The sequence below is a fragment of the Stegostoma tigrinum genome, chromosome 1 (genome assembly GCF_030684315.1).
Source record: "Stegostoma tigrinum isolate sSteTig4 chromosome 1, sSteTig4.hap1, whole genome shotgun sequence".
NCBI lineage: Eukaryota > Metazoa > Chordata > Chondrichthyes > Orectolobiformes > Stegostomatidae > Stegostoma > Stegostoma tigrinum.
In genome coordinates this window covers 1,339,509-1,358,078 of record NC_081354.1, presented here as the reverse complement: position 1 = coordinate 1,358,078, position 18,570 = coordinate 1,339,509, and the positions used below count along the sequence as shown (strand labels likewise).

Below are 18,570 nucleotides of genomic sequence, written 5' to 3'. Positions count from 1 at the left end.
ATGAAAATCTGGTCTGCATAAAACATAAATCATGCACATTTGTTACTGTATTTGAAATTGGCAGGTACGTTTATGCAGAAAAATCAGATGTGAGTGAAGTTCATCACATTCAATTTTGAATTCGTCACATCTTGCAGGTCAAATAGAATGACATTAGATATGTTGAGCTAAAAACCTGCAAAAATAAGTAACCTATAAACAGCTTATCTTTAGCACTCAGTTCATGTATACAAGGAAATGTGTCAGTGATTTAATATTTTTGAGTTTTTTAAAAAATGATCTACAACCAAAAAGGATGAAAAAATAATAAGAAGGAACAGTGATCTTGTACTTAGAAAGGTGCCCTAGAGATCACTGAAAATATACACAAATACTGATTTCTGATAATGGTGGACTAGTGACAACAGTAAATTATATTCTGATAATTGTGAACAATGTATATTGTTAATAAATAACATTAACATACTTAGCAAAATTAGGTTTCTAGTACAAATAGGTACTTTTTTGACAATGAGCAGGTTCCAGTATTTTGTGGTAAAATAACTCAGAATGCACAGCACTCCAACATTCAATTGCCTTAAATGCATAACAAGGCATAATACATTTTCAGGGTCTAACCCTTATGCGTTGATGCTATGCAGATATAAAATTCTTTAGAATATTGTATTGTTTCTGTTAGAAACAGAACTAATCAGCTTTTCTGAAAAAATAAATTGCAGTTTTAGATGCCTTTGTGAAGTTAATTTAGTACTGTGAAGCTTATTGGATCAGTAGCTGAAAAAGTTTCATATACAGTTGTACAGAAAGGGCACTTAATGTGGTTATTGACAACTGTTTCATTCATAAATCCAATAATCATCAGCTTAAGAGAAAGCCTGCTTTGCTATGCAACGCCTGTTTGTGTTGCTAGTTTGTAAGGTCTAGGGTGCATTGGGAGTTTGGGCAATGGAATGATATAAAAATAGTGTTATTGCGTGCAGTTCTGGTCACCCCATTACAGGAAGGATGTGGAAGCATTGCAAAAGGTGCAGAGGAGATTTACCAGGATGTTGCCTGGTCTGGTGCGCAGACCCTATGAAGAAAGGCTGAGGGACTTGGCTCTGTTCTCATTGGAGAGAAAGAGGCAAAGAGAGAATTTAATAGAGACATACAAGATGATCAGAGGATTAGACAGGATGGATAGTGAGAGTCTTTTTCAGAGGATGATGACTTCAGCTTGTACAAAGGGGCATAGCTACAAATTGAGGAATGACAGATTTCAGACAGATGTCAGAGGCAGGTTCTTTACTCAGAGTGGTAAGGGCGTGGAACGCCCTGCCTGCCAATGTAGTTAACTCAGCTACATTAGGGGCATTTAAACAGTCCTTGGATAAGCATATGGATAATGATGGGATAGTGTAGGGGGAGGGGCTTAGGATTAGGTAACAGGTCGGCGCAACATCGAGGGCCGAAGGGCCTGTTCTGCGCTGTATTGTTCTATGTTCTATGCAAAACTCAGCACTTGTGAAAAAAGAAGCAGAATTAACATTTTGAGCTACATGATTCCTTTAAAGAACTATGAATTGAGTGAGTTTGGTTCTACCTGTTTAGCAGGCATATATTGTTAGGAAGCACATTAAAACTTGAAGAGATGAAGGTGAGGATAATTTATCTATTTGGTGAACAGATGTCCAGCAATGGGCTCCAAAACAATATTTAAACCAGTTACTGTAATTACCAGGACACTTCATACCAGTAAAATAGAAAAAATGATTTAAATAGTCATCTGGTAGTGCAGTACTTCAGTATTGCTGCAAAAAGCAACCCTTCATATTTTATGAGAGCAAAGTGTTGATTGGTTGGCAAGTGGGCACTGATTATCAAAGGTACGGTCATGGAGAGGACAGTTGACAATGATTGATAGTTAACTGTCAGGCTTTGTTCAGATTTCAAACCAGGCAAGGTGACTGATATTTCTCAGGACAGTGTCCAACATTAAGTGTGATTCTGCAATTGGACATAATTTGCTGGACAGTGAGCAGAGAATTACGTTGACAATCAACTTAGGGTATCGGTTGGACACACTATGTGGCACACTTGAAGGTACTGCAAGCTACATATATTAATACACAGGGCCCTGTTCTTTGCAAACAGAAAGAATGTGCACACGCACTGTGCTCATTCTAATTTAACAAATTAGGTGACATTTACTGGTTCATTTTTCAGGGCAATTCCCCAAACGCAGTCAACATCCACTTTTAAAATTCAAACATGCATACAAACAAGGAGCAGGAGGCCACTTGGCCCTTCAAGTCTGCCCCATTATTCGAAGAGTTCATGTTTGGTCAGAGACTACCCTTGACTCCAATTCATATCTACCTCAGATAACTTTTCATTTCTGCCTTAAATAAACTGTTCCTTCCAAATCAACTATTGCACCTGAGGCTCACTATTTTTAGAGGCAGAACTAAGTTAATTGCTGGTCACCAAGCATACGTTTAAAGGAATTTTAAGACAATTAAAACTATATGAAACATATCCAATAACATAAAGGACATGAACAGACTTCAAAATTACTGAACAATTTTTCCCTCCAGCCAAATATTTTTATATATGCACAGCCACTTGAACATACCCGAGATTCTGGCATTATTTTCAGAGTTGCTTGGTTTCTCTCTTCATTTGTAGCATTATTTTGGTGTTCAATATTTTTGTTTGCCATGTTGAATAAACTGGAAGAGGAAGAAAAGGATGTGAAACAGGTACCAAATTACCACAGCAGCAGCATTCCAGGACTACTATCAGAAGTCAGTCCAAATAGAAATTTCTGCCATTGACTTGCAGGCTATCCTCTATTTGTGAATGTGCACATATATCCTGAATTTACATAGGCTCTTCTTTAGCCTTAAGCCAACACCTTTCATTTTTGTTATGAGGGGGAAAAAACATGGAAAAGTGCAATTTTTGCAGTGAATGAATTTAGAGCTGTTTGAAGGGATATGAGAGTCCTGACAGGGGTAGTCAGCAAGCATATCCGTCCCAAGCAATTAAGATTTATTTGACATTATGTAGAAGATTTCCTCGCTTCTGTAAGTATGCTATGCAGTTACGAGTCACAATTAAGCTGTGCTTTTTGCACATAAGATAATACTAGAGTAAATTACAACATCCAAGCAGATGAGCTGGCACACTAGCTGTCAGGGGTGAAACGAGAACACAAGTCGCAGGAGCAAGGGTATATCACATAGCCTGTTGAACCAGCTCTGTCATTCAACTTGATCAAAGCACTTTTCTTCCCATTCTCTATATATCTTGCTTCTCCAAGACTAAAAGTATGCTAATCCTACCCAGTAGTGGAGCATTCACAAACTTCTGAGATAGAACATTTCTAACATGTGCAACCCTTTAAGCGAAGTAATAGTCTGCATGCCAGTCCTAAAGAATTCATCCTTTACACTGAGACCCTGCCTTGGTGTTTTGACTCCACAGTCAGCATATGAAATCTTAGTATCTACCCAGTCAAGCCCCTTCAGAATCTTGTATGTTACAATGAGTTCACCTCTCACTTTTCTAAACTCCAGACAGTATAGGCTCAAATGTCTCAGTTCCTCATCCATTTGGCCAATTTACCAATCTTTTGATGTGATATGGAAAGCAAAATTGCACACAGCATTTCAGGTTTGGATAATAATAATTAGCAGGCTTACTTACAAAATAGTATTAAAATAGGTAAGCACAACAGTTTCTTTTAACAAGAACATAAGAATATCATGTACATTTGTTGTCCTTTAAATGTAAGACTTTGTACTACACTTCAGATTAAGAAATAGTTGATTCTTACTTATAAATATTTCAAGTTATCAATTGCCATATCCCATGCACGTTCCACATAACCTGTCACAAAGTCACTGTCTACAGATCCAATTCACAGATACCTGTACCTCATCCAACTGCCCACAACATCCCTTTCTCACACTTTCACACACACACCACACAAAAGCTGAACCCCACATAACTCTCTACCCATTCATATATACTCAACAGCAGACTCCCTTTGTTCACATGCAAAACAGAACTATCTATCCTCTCTGATGAAGGGTCTAGGCCCGAAACGTCAGCTTTTGCGCTCCTGAGATGCTGCTTGGCTGCTGTGTTCATCCAGCTTCACACTTTATTATCTATCCAATTCTCCAGTTCATACATTGTGCAGTTGAATGGAGGACACCCTTTCACATTAACACTGTACCCCATCATCACCTGAACCTTCTAGAGAAACCTTTTCTGACGTCAGAGCTCACACTGGCAACTATTTTACCTTGGCAGCCCTACTCAGCAATTGCTCTCAATTAATCTTGACCTTATCAGTGCACCATTCCCAGTTACTCTTCTTCCTTCTGGACTGTTCTGAGGAAGAGTCACCGGATCTGAAACTTTAACTCTGTTTTCTCCTTCACAGATGCTGCCAGACCGGCTGAGCTTTACCAGCAACTTTGTTTTTGTGCTTGACTCTTCTTCCCCTTTTTTTTATTACTTCCACTTTTCATTATCCTGACCTTGATTATTATTGACTTTTCTCTTTTTTTTGTCCATCCATTTTCCTCTATGCCAATCACTCTCAATTGCCTCAGGTTTACCTCCACAGAAATGCCTGTCTGTTCCCCAACTAATGAATTACCTATGACTATCGCTCCTCCTTCGTCCTTTCTGAACTGCTGAGTGACTTGTAGAGCCACAAACATGGCCCTGAGTGCACTCTCTTCAGGAACCGTTGCTCTCATCAGTTTCCAAAATGGAAAACTGATTTGAGAGTTGAACATCAGGAGACTCGCGCACTACTTGCCTGTTGCTCTTGGACTGCCCAGCAGTCACCCATTTCTTTCATTCCCTCCAGACTGTGAAGCTACTTGGGCATTCACTCTCTCATAGAGCTTAAAAAAAATTGTGATATTTAAAAGTATTGTAAAGCATTGCTTTTTAATTCATGAAAATATTCACAATTAGGTTATTTAAGGTCTCTTTAGAACACAGAACATAGAAAAGTACAGCACAATACAGGCCCTTCGGCCCACCATGTTGTGCCATGGAATAATCCTAATCCAAAATTAAAATAACCTAAACTACATTCCCCTCAATTCACTGCTGTCCATGAGCACGTCCAGCTATCGCTTAAATGTCAATAATGACTCTGCTTCCACGACTACCACTGGAAAAGCATTCCATGTGCTCACAACCCTCTGACGTCTCCTCTATACCTTCCTCCTAACACCTTAAAACTATGACCCCTTGTGGCAGTCAATCCTGCCCTGCGGAAAAGTCTCTGGCTATCGACTCTATCCATGCCGCTCATTACCTTGTACACCTCGATCAGGTCACCTCTCTTCCTCCTTCTCTCCAGAGAGAAAAGTCCAAGCTTAGTCAACCTCTCCTCGTAAGACAAGTCCAGGCAGCATCCTGGTAAACCTCCTTTGCACCCTCTCCAAAGCCTCCACATCTTTCCTATTATAGGCCGACCAGAACTGGACACAATATTCTAAGTGTGGTCTCACCAGGGTTTTGTAGAGCTGCAGCAAAACCTCGCGGCTCTTAAACTCGATCCCCCTGTTAATGAAAGCCAAAGCACCATATGCTTTTTTAACAAGCTTATCCACTTGTGTAGCAACTTTGAGGGAGCTATGCACATGAACACCAAGATCCTGCTGTTCCTCCACACTGCCGAGAATCCTGCCTTTAATCCTTTATTCAGCATTTAAGTTCGACCTTCCAAAATGCATCACTTCGCATTTATCCAGGTTGAACTCCATCTGCCATTTCTCAGCACAGCTCTGCATGCTGTCAATGTCTCGCTGAAGCCTGCAATAGCCCTCGATACCATCAACGGCACCTCCAACTTGTGTGTCATCGGCAAACATACTAACCCACCCCTCAACCTCCTCACCCAAGTCATTTATAAAAACTACAAAGAGCAGAGGCCCAAGAATAGAGCCCTGTGGGACACCAGTCAGCACGAACCTCCAGACAGAATACGTACCATCTACAACCACTCTCTGCCTCCTGTCAGCGAACCAATTCTGAATCCAGACAGCCAAATCACCCTGTATCCCATACCTCCTGACTTTATGAATGAGCCTGCCATGGGGAACCTTGCTGAAGTTCATGTATACCACATCCACTGCACGACCCTCATCAGCCTATCTCATAACCTCCTCAAAGAACTCAATAAGATTTGTAAGGCATGACCTGCCCCTCACAAAGCCATGCTGACTCCCTTTAATCATGCTATGCTTTTATAAATAGTCATAAATCCTATCCCTCAGAATTCTTTCCAAAACCTTGCTGACCACAGACGTAAGACTGACTAGTCTGTAATTTCCAGGGATTTCCCTATTCCCTTTCTTGAAAAGAGGAACAACATTTGCCTCCTTCCAATCTTCCGGTACGACTCCCGTGGAGAGTGAGGAAGCAAAGATCTTCGCCAGTGGCTTAGCAACCTCCTTTCTCGCTTCCTGGAGCAACCTAGGATAAATCTGGTCTGGCCCTGGGGACTTATCAATCTTAATGTTTGCCAAAATTTCCAGCACATCAGCTTCCTCAATCTTGATCTGTTCAAGCCTGTTTCCCTGTTCCTCAAAGTTCTCATTTACAACAAGGTCCCTTTCGTTAGTGAAAACTGAAGCAAAAAAACTCATTTAGGGCTTCCCCTATCTGCTCAGACTCCACGCACAAGTTTCCTACGCTATCCCTGATCGGCCCTACCTTCTCCCTGATCATTCTCTTATTCCTCACGTATGAGTAAAATGCCTTTGGGTTCTCCCTAATCCTTCCTGCCAAGCCTTTTTCATGCCCCCTCCTGGCCCTCCTCAGTCCACTTTTGAGCTCCTTTTGAGCAAGCCTGTAATCCTCTAAAGCAGGGCTAGACCCTTGCTTCCTCCACCTTACGTAAGCTGCCTTTTTCTTTTTGACAAGAAGCACCTCTGTTCCTGTCATCCATGGCTCCTTAATCTTACCCCTTCTTACCTGTCTCAGAGGAACAAATTTATGCATCACTCGCAACAACTGCTCCTTTCCCTCTCCATGGCTATGGTAAATATGACGCTGTTGTGGTCACTGTTGCCAACGTGTTCTCCCACCATGAGATCTGACACCTGTCCTGGCTCATTGCCGAGCACCAAATCCAAAATGGCCTCTCCCCTCGTCGGCCTGTCCACATACTGAGTAAGGAAACCCTCCTGAACGCACCTGACAAAAACGACTCCGTCCAAACCATCTGCACTAACAAGGTTCCAATCAATATTGGGGAAGTTGAAGTCACCCATAACAACAACCCTGCTACGTTTGCACTTTTCAACAATCTGCCGGCCAATGAGTTCTTCGATCTCCCTACTGCCATTTTGGGGTCTGTAGAAAAGCCCCAATGAGGTGACTGCTCCCTTGCTGTTCCTAACTTACACCCATACTCACTCAGTAGACAAACCTTCCTTGGCAACCTCAGCCCATACCACCTCAGTGGACGAGTCCTCATCAAAAGTTCTTTCAGCACCGTTATACTGTCCTTGACTGACAAAGCCACACCTCCCCCTCTTTTACCACCTTCCCTGATCTTAATAAAAGATCTAAACCCTGGAACCTGCAACATCCATTCCTGTCCCTGCTCTATCCATGTCTCTGAAATGGCCACAACATCGAAGTCCCAGGTACCTATCCAAGCTGCAAGCTCACCTACCTTATTCCAGATGCTCCTTGTGTTAAAGTAGACACACTTCAACCCAGCTTGTTGTCTGCCAGCACACTCCTGTGACAGTGAGGTCCTGTCCATATCCTCCCTACGCTCATTCTCCTGTGTACTAGGACTACACCTCAGTTTCCCATCCCCCTTCTGAGCTAGTTTAAATCCACCCGAATAGCACTAGCGAATTTCCCACCCAGGATATTAGTGCTGTCTGATTCAAGTGGAGACCGTCCTGTTTGTAGGACCCACCTTCCCCAGAATGAGCCCCAAATGTCCATGTACCCGAAGCCCTCCCTCCTGCACCATCCCTGCAGCCACATGTCTCTTTGGACACTTCATCTTAAGAACACATATGTATTGCAATCTGAGTTTTACTAAATCTACCAGGCTTTTCACAAATCACAAATACAATATCTTGGCAATGCTGCATTTGTGCAGGATAACATGTAATGTAAATACTTCAGGATTTCTGCAAAATGCAAATAACTTGCAAAACTACTGGAAAATAGTGAAGTATTTCAGACGGGAAGCTAATAAAACCAAAGCCTCCTCAGGTAAACTTAGACACAAGGGCGTATACAAATGAATTGCAGTGGGAGAGAGACTGTATCCCAAAACCAGCCCAGCTTGTCCCAGCCTGCCTAACCTGTTCTTCCTCTCACCTATACCCTCCTCCCACGTCAAACCACACCTCCATTTCCTACCTATTAACTCATCCCGCCCCCTTGACCTGTCCGTCCTCCCCAGACTGACCTATCCCCTCCCTACCTCCCCACCCATACTCTCCTCTCCACCTATCTTCTCCTCTATCCATCTTCAGTCCACCTCCCCCTCTCTCCCTATTTATTTCAGAATCCTCTCCCCATCCCCCTCTCTGTTGAAGGGTCTAGGTCCGAAACGTCAGCCTTTGTGCTCCTGAGACGCCGCTTGGCTGCTGTGTTCATCCAGCTCCACGCTTTGTTATCTTGTGCTCTTGTCTCTTGTTGGGATCTATCCCCACCTATTGTTTACTCCTTACCACCACACTCTGATCCCGAACTTAACTGATTTCTCTCCACAGATGTTGCCGGACCTTTTCCAGCAATTTCTATTTTTCAGCATCTGCAGTTTTCTTTCGGTTTATATTCAGTTTGGACTTGTGCGCGAGGTCTTTTTACACCAATATGATTGGGTTTCCTAAAGATGTGACTAGGATGATTCATGAGGGTCGGACCACGGATGTTATCTACATGGACTCTACAAACACAAGGCTCCCCATGGTATGCTGGTCTAGAAAATTAAGGCACATGGGATCCACAGTGAGTAGTAAGTTGGATACAAAGTTGACTTGGTCAGAGGAAGACAGAAGGTAGTTGTGGAGGGGTGTTTTCCTGACTGGAGATCAGTGACCAGTGGTGTTCCACAAAATCAGTGCTGGGATCTCTTTTAATTGTAATATATATAAACAATTTAGTTGAAAATGTCAATGGTCCGATAGGTAGGTTTGCAGATAATGTGAAAATTGGTGGAGTTGTCGATAGTGAGGAAGGTTATCAAAGGATACAACAGAATATAGATCAGTGTAAAGTTGGGCAGAAAAAACAAAGATAGAATTTAATTTGAACAACAATAACAATAACAACAAAGTTGCTGGAAAACCTTAGCAGATCAGGCAGCATCTGTGGAGGAGAAAACAGAGTTTAACATTTTGGGTCTGGTGATCCTTCCTCAGAACTGTGAGGTGATGCAATTTGGGAGATCATCTGCATTGGTAAAGTATATAGTAAATGGCAGGACCCTTAGGAGCATTGATATACAGAGGGATCTTGCTGTGAGAGTACATAGTTTCGGAAAAGTGGATAAAGTGGTAAAGAAGGTGTACAGCATGCTTGCCTTCATCAGTTGGGTCTTTGAGTAGACAAGTTAGCAGTTATGTTGCAGCTGTCTAAAAACTTCAGTTAGGCCATTTTTCAAACACTGTGTACAGTTCCGGTCATCATAGTAAAGGAAGGATGTGGAGGCACTGGAGAGGGAGCAAGAGGTTTACTAAGATGTTGCCTGTATTGGAATGTATTAGCTATAAGGAGAGGTTGTATAAACTTCGATTTTTTTTCATTAGAGTGTCGGAAGCTGGAGGGTGACATAATTGAAGCATATCAAATTGTGACGGTGGATAATCAGAGTCTTTATCCCAGAGTGGAAACGTCAAACACTAGGAAGCATAGGTTTAAGGTGAACAGGGAATGTTTAAAGAAGATATATGAAGCTAGTGTGTTTTATTTACATGGAGGGTGGTAGGTACCTGGTACAGGCTGCCAGAGGAGGTGGTAGCAGAAGACACGAAGTAATGTTTAACAGGCATTCGGACAGACACATGAACAGGCAGAGAATAGGCAGATATTGACCATGTGCAGGCCGATGAAATTAGTTCAGAATGGCATCATGGTCAGCACAGACATGGTGTACCAAAGGCAATGTTCCTGTGCTGTACTGTACCATGTTCTAAGTGCCATGTTCTAAGTGCCATGTTCTAAGTGCCATAAATAGGTTATCAGCTGTTTAGAATATTGTTTTGTGCTAGAATGGGTGGGTTGAATAGAACGTTACCTTAATCAGCAAGATACCTCAAAATATCTTTGACAATTGTTTAAAAAAAAGTTGACATTTAAATAATGCACCCTTGTGTTAATTAACTAATTAACACTTCAGACTATCACTGCGTGGGCTATAACAAAACATGCATCATGTGGAAATCTTTTCCAGACAACTCATCTTTTCTAAGCCAGTAGTTTTATGCTGACAATGTGCTTTTGTGATTTGACATATTAACCTCGTACGTGCTGACCTTACAAAACAAAACTAAATATTCAACACTGACAAAACATACCTTTTGCCAAAAGATTTAGTAATGGAGAGTAGAATGGCCATTACATATATTTAATGTCAGTGAGAAGTTTAAATATAATAATTGCTAATACATGCTGAAGAGTGCACAAAAACTGCTTCGTAGAAATGATGTGGAAGAAGTTACAACATGCAGACAGCTTGATTGCAGAAAGAAATGACATTTCAAAAATGGAAGAATAAATAACAAAAGAGAGTTACTTAATTACAGAAAGGGGAAATGAAGAGAATTCAGTTTAGAATTCAATAAGAACAGTCAGCCAAACATCTTTCAAGTATGATGGAAAAAGGGTCTAAAGCAAATGCAGGAGTTAGATTACTGATTGAGGAGAATATTACAGCTGAACTAAGAGAGAATATCTTGGAGGGTTCATCCAGCAAGGCCACGTGGGTATAAGTCAAGAATATGAAAGATGCAATCACTATGAAGGGGATATACTATAGTGTTTTGCAAAGATCAGTGCTGTGATCTCTGGTGTTTGTAATATATGGAAATATATACATGATTTGGTTGAAAACATTAGTGGTCTGATTAGTAAGGCTGCAGATGACATGAAAATTGGTGGCATAGTGGATAGTGAAGCAGGTTGACAAAGGATATAGATCAGTTGGAAAGTTGAGTGAAGAAATGGCAGATGGAGTTTCATCCAGACAAGTGTGAAATGATGCAATTTGAGAGGTCAACTGCAAGAGGAAAGTAAATAGCAGAGCCTTAGGAACATTGATATACAGAGAACTCTTGGGTAACACAAGTGAATAAGGTGATAAAGAAAGGCATGCAAAATACAGTTCTGAGGAAGGGTCACCGGACCCGAAACATGAACTGTTCTTTCCTTCACAGATGCTGCCAGACCTGCTGGGCTTTTCCAGCAACTTTGTTTTTGTTCCTGATTTACAGCATCTACAATTCTTTCAGTTTTTATAAAGCATATAGCATGCTTGCCTTCATCAGTCAGAGCACTGTGTATAAAAGTTGCCAAATCATGTTGCAGTTGTATAGGCCACATATTGAATTACTGTACGCAGTTTGATCGCCTCTCTATGGGAAGGATGTGTAAAAGGAGAGTGTGCAAAAGAGACTTACCATGATTTTGCTTGGATTGGAGTGTACTAGTTATAAGGGGAGGTTGGACAAACTTGGGCTGTTTTTGCTAGCACATCAGAGGCCTATGGGCAACCTGATTAAAGTATATACAATTATGAGAGGTACGGTTAGGGTGGATAGTCAGAGTCTTTGTCCCAGATTAGAAATATCAAATAGAGGAAAGTTTGAAGGAAGGATGTGAGGCAAATTTCTATTATACAGAGACAGGTAGGTGATTGGAATGTGCAGCCAGGGGAGGTGGTACAAGCATCGACGATAGCAACTTTAAGAGGCACTTGAGAGACACATGAAATAGAAGAATATGGTCCATGTGCTGGCGGATGGGGTTTGTTTTGAATGGAGTTATGGTTAGCACAGACAAGGTGGGCTGAAGCACGTGTTTCGGTACTGTACTGTTTTTTGCTCTATGTTCTACAACAGAAGTTCACAATGTACATAGGAATCAAACATTCTACCACCTAGGAGAACAAGAGTAGAATACGGGAGCAAATTACTGCAGATGCTGAAATCTGTACTGAAGATCACAGCAGGTCAGGCGGCATGCATGGACTGAAAGCAATCTAACATTTCGAGTCCAGATGATTCTTCAGCAGAGCTGATGTCAAGTGTGATGGAGGCAGTATTTATGCAAAAGTGTGGTAGGGTGGTGGAGTCTAGGGGAGAAAGGATGTTGATAGTTTAGATTAAGTGATCAGAATGTGAGCATGTCAGAACAATGGCATGTCTAACTGGAAAGAGCAGTCAGTCCCACTGGGGTGGGGAGAGGGGAGAGAGGACATGGTGCCAGAGGATATAACCAGTAAAGCTAAAAGAAAGGGAAGGAATGGGAGGGGATTCAGAATCTGAAGGTGATGAACTCAACGTTCAGTCAAGACATTCTGGGACCTGAGTGGGACTGCCTGTTCTTTCCAGTCTGGCAGTTAGACACACCATTGTTCTACCATTCTCACATTCCAATCACTTAATCTGAACTATCAACTTCCATTCTTCCCCCAGCATCTATCCTCTTCACCACTCCATTGTATAAATGTTGCCCCGCCAGACTTCATGTCAGCTCTGATGAAGAGTCATCTGTACTCAAAACATTAGCTTGCTTTCTCTCCATGGATGATGCTTGACCCCTGTGATCTCCAGCATTTTTTTTATTTTCAGGCAAGAGTAGAACGTAGCTAGAATCACCACCATCAGCAATATCCACTGAAAGCATCACAGCATCTGACTTGGGACATGTAATATGTTCCAACATTAATGGATCAGAAACCTGAAACTTCATCTCTAACAGCACTGTAGATATATTTCATGAACTTTAGTGGAGCAAAGTGACTTACCAGCCCCTTCGCAAGAACAATTAAGTGTAAGCAATAGACTTTGTTCTTGCCTGTTATGTTCACATCACATGAACAATTAATTTAAAAACAAATGGCAGAGAAGCAGTCAGCAATATTCAAAAACGATGGCTTAGATACGTTTGAAAATAGAAAAATCAGATCTCTAATACTGCAATCTTTCCAGGTTATGCAGAGTCATTGCACCCATCAAAGTAAAATAAAAGCTTCAGCCTAAATGAGAAAGCTCAAGTCTGTGAAAACCAATTGTTGTGGAATGTTCTGGTAGTAAATTACACATTTAAAGCGACAATTAGCACTCAGATCATCAATTAGAAAGGACTTTTTAAATTGTGAGGAACACAACAACATGCAACGCACAGTGTATTTGTATGAAGTCATGTTTAGGCTAGTTAATAAGACCATATGAATTAGGAGCAGAAGTAGGACTGAGCCCATAAAGTCTTTGCCATTCAATAAGATCACAGTTGATCTGATAATTCTCAGTTCCAATTTCCTGCCCTTTCCTTATAAATTTTGATTTCCTTACTGATTAAAAATCCATTGAAAGAATTCCACAGATACACTACCTCACAGAAGTAAGTCCTTGTCCTCTCTGTCTTAAATCAGTGATTCTTTATTTTGAGATTATGCTCTCTGCTCCTTAACTCTCTCATGAAGGAAGACAATCTTTCCAAATCTACCCTACCAACTCCCCTGAGTCTTGTACAATTCAATAAGTTCACCTTTCATTCTTCTAAATTCAAAGTACAGGTCAAACTTACTCGACCTGTATTTGAGAAGGCATGGGCAGTCAGTATGGCTTTGAGCGTGGGAAATCATATCTCACTAATTTGACTGAGTGTTTTGAAGAAGTGACTAGAGGATTGATGAAGCCAGTGTGGTGGACGTGGTCTTTATGGACTTCAGTAAGGCGTGGGACAAGGTTCGTCATGTAGACTGGTTAACAAGGTTAAATCACATGGAATATAGGAAGAACTAGCCATTTGTATATATAGCTAGCTCGAAGGTTAGAGACAGAGAGTGGTGGTGGAGGGTTGCTTTTCAGACTGGAGGTCTGTGGTCAGCGGTGTGCTGCAGGGATCAGTGCTGGGTCTCCTGCTTTTGTATAAATGATTTGAATGTGAAAGTAGGAGGTGTGGATAGTAAGTTTGCAGATGACACCAAAATTGCTGGTGCAGTGTACAGCAAAGAATGTTACCTCAACAGGACATTGATCAGATAGGTGGTGAGCCATGGAGAGGCAGATAGAGTTTAATGGTAACGTAGTGCAACTTGTGTATTTTGATAAGGCATATCAGAGCAGGACTTGTACACTTAATGGTAAGTTCCTGGGGTGCGTAGCTAAACAAAGACACCCTAGAGTGCACGGTCATAGTTCCTTGAAAGTGGAGACACAGACAGACTGGGTCATGGACGAATGAATGAGCTTTATTGTCACACATACTCAAATGAGTCCAGTGAAAAGTTTACAAGTCGCTACTTATAGCGCCATCTTAGGTACAAAGATATGCTTGCCTTTATCGGTCAGTGCATCGAGCATGGGAGTTGAGAGGTCATGTTGCGGCTGTACAGGACACTGGTTAGGCCACTTTTGGAAAAGTGCATTCAATTTTAGTCTCCCTGCTGTCGGAAAGATGTTGTGAAACTTGGAAGGATTCAGGTAAGATTAACAAGGATTCTGCCAGGGTTGTAGGGGAGCTTGAGAGAGAGGTCGAATAGGCTCGGGATATTTTCCCGAAGGCCGAGGGGTAATCTCATAGAAGTTTATAAAATCATGAGGGGCTTATATGGGGTGAATGGTCAAGGTCTTTTCCCTAGGGTGGAGTCATCCAAAACTATGCAGCACAGGTTTAAAGGTAAGAGGGTAAAGATTTAAACGGGTCCCAAGGGGCAAATTTTTCACACAGAGCATGGTGCATGTACAGAATGAACTGCCAGAAGTAATGACGGAGGCTGGTACACTTACAATATTTTAAAAATGTCTGGATGGTTAAATGAATAGGAAGGGTTGAGAGGGATATGGGCCAAATGCTGGCAAATAGGTCTAAACTAATTTAGGATATCTGGTCAGCAGGGGCGAGTTGGACCGAAGGGTCTGTTTCTGAACGGTATATCTCTATGACTCTTCTGAGGAGACTCATAAGACAGTCCCTCCATACTTTGAATCAGCTGACTGTCTTCAATGCCAGTATATCTTTCCTTAGATCAAGGGATCGAAATTGTTCACAGTGCCAACTGGGATCTGATTAGAGCCTCATAATTTTGCAAAACCTTCATACTTTTATACTCTGAGATAACAAAGTGTGGAACACAGCAGGCCAAGCAGCATCTCAGGAGCACAAAAGCAGGATGTTTCGGGCCTAGACCCTTCATCAGAGAGGGGGGATGGGGTGAGGGAACTGAAATAAATAGGGAGGGGGGGAGGCGGACCGAAGATGGAGAGAAAACAAGATAGGTAGAGAGGAGAGTATAGGTGGGGAGGGGATAGGTCAGTCCAGGGAAGATGGACAGGTCAAGGAGGCGGGATGAGGTGGTAGGTAGGAAATGGAGGTGCGGCTTGGGGTGGGAGGAAGGGATGGGTGAGAGGAAGAACAGGTTAGGGAAGCAGAGACAGGCTGGGCTGGTTTTGGGATGCAGTGGGGGGAGGGGACGAGCTGGGCTGGCTTTGGGATGTAGTAGGGGAAGGGGAGATTTTGAAGCTTGTGAAGTCCACGTTGATACCATTGGGCTGCAGGGTTCCCATGCGAAATATGAGTTGCTGTTCCTGCAACCTTCGGGTGGCATCATTGTGGCACTGCAGGAGGCCCATGACGGACGTGTCGTCTGAGGAGTGGGAGGGGGAGTTAAAATGGTTCGCGACTTGGAGGTGCAGTTGTTTATTGCGAACTGAGCGGAGGTGTTCTGCAAAGCGGTCCCCAAGCCTCCGCTTGGTTTCCCCAATGTAGAGGAAGCCACACGGGATGCAATGGATACAATATGCCACATTGGCAGATGTGCAGGTGAACATCTGTTTGATATGGAAGGTCATCCTGGGGCCTGGGATGGGGGTGAGGGAGGAGGTGTGGGGGCAAGTATAGCACTTCCTGCGGTTGCAGGGGAAGATGCCGGGTGTGGTGGGGTTGGAGGGGAGTGTGGAGCGGACAAGGGAGTCGCGGAGAGAGTGGTCTCTCTGGAAGGCAGACAAGGGTGGGGATGGAAAAATGGCTTGGGTGGTGGGGTCGGATTGTAGATGGCGGAAGTGTCGGACGATGATACGTTGTATCCAGAGGTTGGTGGGGTGGTATGTGAGGACGAGGGGGATCCTCTGGGGGCGGGGTGTGAGGGATGTGTTGCGGGAAATGCGGGAGACGCGGTCAAGGGCGTTCTCAACCACTGTGGGAGGAAAGTTGCGGTCCTGGAAGAACGTGGACATCTGGGATGTGCGGGAGTGGAATGCCTCATCCTGGGAGCAGGTGCGGCGGAGGCAGAGGAATTGGGAATAGCCCCTTCCTGTACTACATCCCAAAACCAGCCCAGCTCGTCCCCTCCCCCCACTGCATCCCAAAACCAGCCCAGCCTGTCTCTGCTTCCCTAACCTGTTCTTCCTCTCACCCATCCCTTCCTCCCACCTCAAGCCGCACCTCCATTTCCTACCTACCACCTCATCCCGCCTCCTTGACCTGTCCACCTTCCCTGGACTGACCTATCCCCTCCCTACCTCCCCACCTATACTCTCCTCTCCACCTATCTTCTTTCCTCTCCATCTTTGGTCCGTCTTCCCCTCTTTCCCTATTTATTCCAGTTTCCTCTCCCCAGCCCCCTCTCTGATGAAGGGTCTAGGCCCGAAACGTCAGCTTTTGTGCTCCTGAGATGCTGCTGGACCTGCTGTGTTCATCCAGCCTCACATTTTATTATCTTGGATTCTCCAGCATCTGCTGTTCCCATTATCACTGATACTTTTATACTCTATTCCCTTTGAAATAAAGGCCAACACTCCATTTACTTCCCATATTTTCAATGAAGGCCTAGAAGTCTGATTATTAAGTTTAAAAAAAAACCCAAGGCTAATCAAAAATGTTGCAAGTGTTGTGTTAGCAAGTTCAATTCACAGTTCAATTGCACCCAGCATTTCAAAATTGTTCTGCATTAGTCACAAAGTACAGTATCTACAGCGATATAACACTTCAAATGAAAACAAAAGGAGACCACAACAACCCAGAGCTCAGTTCTGCCTGAGTATACACAAATCTCTATTCAGAGGGTCAATGATTAAAGTTGGAAGGATTTTGATTTAGGGTTGAAGGTAACATAGACTGAGCAGTTTTTCCTGTCTGTTTTTGTAAATCATCTTCATGCCTGTGGGTCATTGTCTGCAGGCAAATGTGTAGTATTGCAGTAAAGATGTTAAGACTGTTGATGTGATGACACAGCCTTTTTGACCAAAGTCTTTATTGTGATAAAGAGTATGGTGGTTCTGAAGTTTAGGATCATGGTTTTCATATCATTGTGGATTAGGTGGAGGGTGGTGGCAAATTTCTGAGGACAGTGAGGAACAGGGTCTGAAATACAAGATTAAAGTTACTGTTCATTGGACAGTTGTGATTCCCGCACTCTTCACAGCATCTGACATATGGCCCACTTCTGCTCCTTTGGCCTATTGAGGTTCTGCCATTCAGGTGGACTATGGCTGGTCTCATAATTCACAACTCCACAAATCCACAACGTTCCTACACCTTTTCCCTATTACACTTAATCCTAAATACTTTGGAGACTTGCCAAAGATTACAGCAGGCACTTCAAAGCAATGTCAAAGTATAGTAGCAGTTACAAAAACAAAGTTGCTGCAAAAGTTAACATTTCTGGTCCGGTGGCCCTTCCTCAGAATTGAGGAAGGGTCACCAGACCCGAAACATTAACTCTGTTTTCTCCTTCACAGATGTTGCCAGACCTGCTGAGCTTTTGCAGCAACTTTGTTTTTGTTCCTAATTTACAGATCTGCAGTTATTTTGGTTTTTATTACAGCAACAGTAATCCTTCAAATTTGGAGAAGAGTAGTCTGCCAACAGCAGTACCCTTTCACAAATCATTACGCCCAGCATCAAGGGTTCAAATCCAATTCTGCGAGGCAAGACATCTGCATGACATCAGATTCCTAATGTAGCTGCTTGACTCAGAACTTGTTTGTAGCAGAAGACTCCCAGGATTACAGCAAAAACACTTTTAGGATGTCCTCAAGCAGATTAAAAAGGATGACAAATAAAAGTAGAAATTAAAAATCTCCACTGACTTATTTGAATGCCTGGCTTCATAGAATCATAGAATTCTTAGAGTGTGGAAGAAGGCCATTTGGCCCATTGAGTCCACACCAACTCCCCAAAGAGCATCCCATCCAGATCCACCCCCACACCTTATCCCTGTGTCCTAGCATTTCCCATGGCTAATCCACCAAGCCTGCACATCCCTGGACTCTATGAACAACTTAGCATGGCCAAGCCACCTAACCTGCACATCTCTGGACTCTGGAAAGAAGCCAGAGCACCTGGAGGCAA

The 18,570-nt window shown here is 42.8% G+C and overlaps 1 protein-coding gene across 9 annotated transcripts in view; it reads right to left on the bottom strand.

Moving 5' to 3' along the window:
• The window catches only part of LOC125451628 (sodium/hydrogen exchanger 9B2-like), a 180,186-nt gene that overhangs the window by 80,400 nt on the left and 81,216 nt on the right, over window positions 1-18,570 (bottom strand). For all 9 annotated transcript variants that reach the window (XM_059646162.1, XM_059646264.1, XM_059646171.1 and 6 more), the window contains one exon: window positions 2,615-2,711. In XM_059646162.1, coding sequence (XP_059502145.1) covers window positions 2,615-2,701 — 87 coding nt within the window. In that variant the 5' untranslated portion in view covers window positions 2,702-2,711. Of the gene's footprint in view, window positions 1-2,614; window positions 2,712-18,570 lie in introns of those variants that run through there.